Below are 5,135 nucleotides of genomic sequence, written 5' to 3'. Positions count from 1 at the left end.
ACACACTTAATAATAAAAGATGAGTTGGAGTGGAAGAGACAGTGAATATTAATAATGATGAAATTGATAAGCACAATATGTATGTGAGCAAGATGTGTGTGCGATTATAGACTTATCGATTGGGATAGTCGAGAGAATTGAATGCGAGTCGGATGAGAGTCTGGTAGGAGATCGAAAGGAGGTTGAGCGTTGAGAATTTGAAGATGATGAGTGCTCGAGAATTTAGACTAGCAGACTAAGACTAAGACTAAGACTAAGACTAAGACTAAGACTAAGTGAATTACAATTGGGTTCTTCCTTAAATAGTAGTGCATGTGGTTATTAAATTAAAGTTAAGTTATTAGTTGTAAATTATTATTGAAGTAAATTAACACTACAGTATACAAAAAAGTGTCCAACATCAATTGCTACAACCACACATTAATGAATGAATTAACAGCATGCACAATAAAAGAGAAGAGGACAGCGTGAAGCAAGAACACTCTTAATCTCAGGCCTAAAGTATGACTGGATAATAGAACTGGCTATTGTGATAAAAAAGAGAAATATCACAAAAGAAATAAAGAGTTCAGGAGGTACATCAACAAAATGCTGCAGAGAAAGTAAAACAAGACCAGGTACAATGCCCATCCCATAGATGAGTAGCATACTTCCAAATACTCCAAAGAGTCTCTTCTTTTTTGAGGCATACACACTCTCTCCTGCTATCAATGACTGAGCTTTGAAGTAGCTTCTAGCAAAACAAAAGGTCCATAATGATGTCACAATGATAATTGCAGTTGTAACACATGGAAATAGAACATTAAAGATGATGAGACTGATCGTGCTGTTAGGACGCTGGTAACATAAAAGGAGCTGATCATCATAAACATATTCATTTAATCCATAAAATGGGACAGAGCTCAATACAGCAGCCAGTATCCATATAGCAATGGTGAGGGTCAGTGCTACCCAGGGTCTCATGAACCGCTTGTGAAGATGTGGTTTGACAATAAAGAGAAACCGATCAAAGGATATAGCAGCTAGTGTCATAAATATTATGCGCATGGTATATGAATATAGAAAAGAAGTGAAAGTACATGTTGTTTTTTTTTCCTCATCAGTACTACCAAAGATCCACTCACCAGCAGCGAATGCAATGATAGAGAAAGGAAGGTACAGTAGATTCAATACAAGATGTGCCAGTATGAGAGAAGTGAAGAATATTGTTGATGGTTGCTTCCAGGACTTCCTTTGATAGAGTGTGATAGATAGTACCACACCATTAGCTATCAGAGCTAGTATCATCTCAACAGTAAGAACTGCTGCTACTGCTGGACCACTGAATTCACCAGTAAAAGTAAAGTTGCCTTCCATTTCAGAGACAAGCACCCAAAATGGTCCAAAATTCTCTTTGCAAAAGTATATAAAGCAAGTAAGGACTGTATACAAGACTTATAGCAACAGCTATATCCTTTATAAAGGTACTAAAAGCAGTAGACCAATCTCAAAATAACAATGAAAATGATACAAGGGAACAAGTTACATACAAAGAGGAATTAATAACAAAAATAACAACAATAGATAAAACTCAAAATACTAAAGCAAATGAAACATGTACTACAAATAATTGACATCAGCAAACAGCATGTACACATGAACAGCAAACACAAGTAAAGAGAAGAGGACAGCGTGAGACTAGAACACTCTTGATCTCAGGCCTGAAGTATGACTGAATAATAGGACTGGCTATTGTAACAAAAAATACAATATAGTATGTAACATAAAGCTCATATGGTGGGGAAAAAAGAACTGCAGAAAAAAACCTAAAGCTAAAAATAAACGAGACACTTAAGGTGCGTGGCCTCGCCCCTATAGCTGTTTCATTATCAAAATTAAAAGAACTTTAACATGCAGATTGCATATATAAAACAAGTGTACTCCTGAGGGATAGGAGCTAGCTTGCATAGATCTGCCAAACTACCTGCAGAAGTAGCAGCATGCAAGCTAATCCAGCTACTCCCAATTTGGAGGTGTGGCATGACATCATCAAATATTAATTAATTATTTGATGGCAGCAAGCCCTGCAACAAGAAGGAAGTTTCAGATTTTTCTCTTCTTATAAGTGCTATATGACATTATAATGGCACAAATACTGTTGCCTAGATGTAAACTGAGTGATTTGAGAGAGTTTAGGACCTTTAGACTACCTACAGTTCACTCGGGTTGAAATTCGAGTAGCTATATTTCACCAACAAGAAAGATTTAAAGAGTCCCACACATATTAACACAATAACTAGTCTTGATCTACTGGAAAAGAGTCTCATTTACCTCCAGAGTACTACCGCTATTGCTGGGCATTTTCTCGTGAGATAAAAAGCTTCTACTAGCTAGAGCTGCTCTCTAAACATCTCAAGGCAGTAAAGCAAGACTTTTCCTAACAGAAGAGAAGCTCTCACAGGTTTAGAGTGCACGTTTATAAAGATATACATTCTCAAAGACAAAAGAGAGCACACAGAATGAATGAATGAAACACAGACAGACAAACCGATTCATCACTATAGCTGTAGTGTCCAATATCAATGAATGGCCCAGTACCTAATACAGCAGACAGTATCCATATAGCAATGGTGAGGGCCAGTGCTACCCAGGGTCTCATGAACCGCTTGTAAAGCTGTGGTTTGACAATAAACAGAAACCGATCAAATGATATACATGTAGCAGCTAGTGTCATTGAGATAACAGAACTACTGTACCACAGTGTATAGGCAACAAATGAACAGAAACCTCTCTTCTCCTCATCTGTACTACCAAAGATCCACTCACCAGCAGCTAATGCAATGATAGTGAAAGGAAGGTACAGTAGATTCAATACAAGATGTGCCAGTATGAGAGAAGTGAAGAATATTGTTGATGATTGTTTCCAGGACTTCCTTTCATAAAGTGTGATAGATAGTACCACACCATTAGCTATCAGAGCTAGTATCATCTCAACAGTAAGAACTGCTGCTACTGCAGGACCACTGAACTCACCAGTAAAAGTAGAGTTGCCATCCATTGCCAGCCCAAATTTAATTTTGAGCAACTTAAATGTACATGTAGTTTCCAACCACACTTTATATAAACTATATTAATAGTGCACTAATGGCATTCACTGTCCATTGCTCAATGGACAAAAGAGTGCTTATTAAAAAATTAATAATAATGAAAGTCAAATTGTGATAATTTCTAAAAAATTTACTACATCATACATTTGTCTCCACATTAAGTACAGTATATCAATTAGCAGCTAGTTTGTGTCATTATTGGAGTAGCAAGAGAAGTTGAGAACAAAATTAACAAATATGTAACAGCAGATGTTTACTCATGTACATGTACATGTACAGTGTATATATCATACCGCATTACAATTGACAAAACAGAACACTCAACAAGTGGTTGTAGACGTATCATTATTAAAGAGAGAGAGAGTGTGAGTGTAAAAGTGAAATAGCTTATGCACATGTATACATTATAGCCAGGGATGAACTGCAGTGATTCTCGGGGTAACTATTTTATGATCTTAATAATGATTGCCTGACCATACTAATGATGTGTTCCAACTCCCATTGTCTAAAAAAGTATTCATTGAGATATGAGCCTTCGAAAATACCCACCTGCCAATTTACTTCCTATCAGTGGGTGTGGGTAAATATGGGAATTGATGCACATAACTCCATTCCTTCATAGGGGGAGATGATCCTTCATTCTCATGCCTAGTAATGTACATGTGTAATGGCACTAATTTAAATATTGGGATCATTAGCTCTCATTTTTCTAAGCATGTACATGTAACTACAAGAAAAAGACTCAAAATAACAAACAAGGTATCATGACTTTTTCTTGTAGTTGCATGCTTAGAATAATGAGAGCTAATGATTCCAATCTTAAAATTAGTGCTATTACAATACAAGGCATCAGAATAAAGGATCAATTCCTGTTCCTCTATAAAGGAATGGAGTTATCCTCTTATGATGTCACGTTTAGCCACACCCACCGACAGGAAGTAAATTGGTAGGAAGCAAAAAGTGTATTTTGAAGGCTCATATCTCAGTGAATAATTTTTTATTTAGGCAATGGGAGTTGGAACACATCATTATTATACTCAAGCAATCATAATAAGACCATAAAATAAATATCAAAAAATCACTGCAGTTACACTTTAAGATCAGCAAACAGCATGCACATATGAACAGCAAACACAAGTAAAGAGAAGAGGACAGCGTGAGACTAGAACACTCTTGATCTCAGGCCTGAAGTATGACTGGATAATAGGACTGGCTATTGTCACAAAGAAATAAACAATGTAGACTATCACAAAGAATTCATACGGTAGAAAAATGAAGATCTGCAGAAGGACCCATAAAGCTACAAGTAAATGCGATATCCCATAGATGAGTAGCATGCTTCCAAATACACCAAAGAGTCTCTTCTTTTTTGAGGCATACACACTCTCTCCTGCTATCACTGACTGAGCTTTGAAGTAGCTTCTAGTGAAACAAAAGGTCCAAAGAGAAGTGACAAATATTGTTCCAACAATAAGGAAGATTATAACAAGAATTAGAATAAAGAAAGCAATGTCAACACCAACTATAGTACAAATACCTATATCATTATCATAGCTGTAGTTTCCAATATCAATGAATGGTAAAGCACATAATACAGCAGACAGTATCCATATAGCAATGGTGAGGGTCAGTGCTACACAGGGTCTCATGAACCACTTGTGAAGATGTGGTTTGACAATAAAGAGAAACCGATCAAATGATAGAGCAGCTAGTGTCATTGACATACAAGAAGCTCCAAACCAGAGCATCCAGGCAGCAAAGTCACATGTTCCTGTCTTCTCCTCATCTGTACTACCAAAGATCCACTCACCAGCTGCTAATGCAATGATAGTGAAAGGAAGGTTTAGTAGATTCGATACAAGATGTGCCAGTATGAGAGAAGTGAAGAATATTGTTGATGATTGTTTCCAGGACTTCCTTTGATAGAGTGTGATAGATAGTACCACACCATTAGCTATCAGAGCTAGTATCATCTCAACAGTAAGAACTGCTGCTACTGCTGGACCACTGAACTCACCAGTAAAAGTAAAGTTGCCTTCCATTGCTAAC

The 5,135-nt window shown here is 36.8% G+C and overlaps 1 protein-coding gene across 1 annotated transcript; it reads right to left on the bottom strand.

The window, feature by feature from the left end:
• Nucleotides 1-276: 276 nt before the first annotated feature.
• Nucleotides 277-1,242, bottom strand: LOC109585876 (G-protein coupled receptor 161-like; the record flags this gene model as incomplete). The annotated part of the gene is made up of 1 exon (XM_020002025.1): nt 277-1,242. A coding segment is annotated over one exon (810 nt), but the record flags the coding sequence as incomplete, so codon positions are not given.
• Nucleotides 1,243-5,135: the final 3,893 nt, after the last annotated feature.

Source organism: Amphimedon queenslandica, unplaced genomic scaffold, assembly GCF_000090795.2.
Source record: "Amphimedon queenslandica unplaced genomic scaffold, v1.1 AMPQUscaffold_12992, whole genome shotgun sequence".
Taxonomy (NCBI): Eukaryota; Metazoa; Porifera; class Demospongiae; order Haplosclerida; family Niphatidae; genus Amphimedon; species Amphimedon queenslandica.
This window is presented reverse-complemented; position numbering and strand designations above follow the sequence as displayed.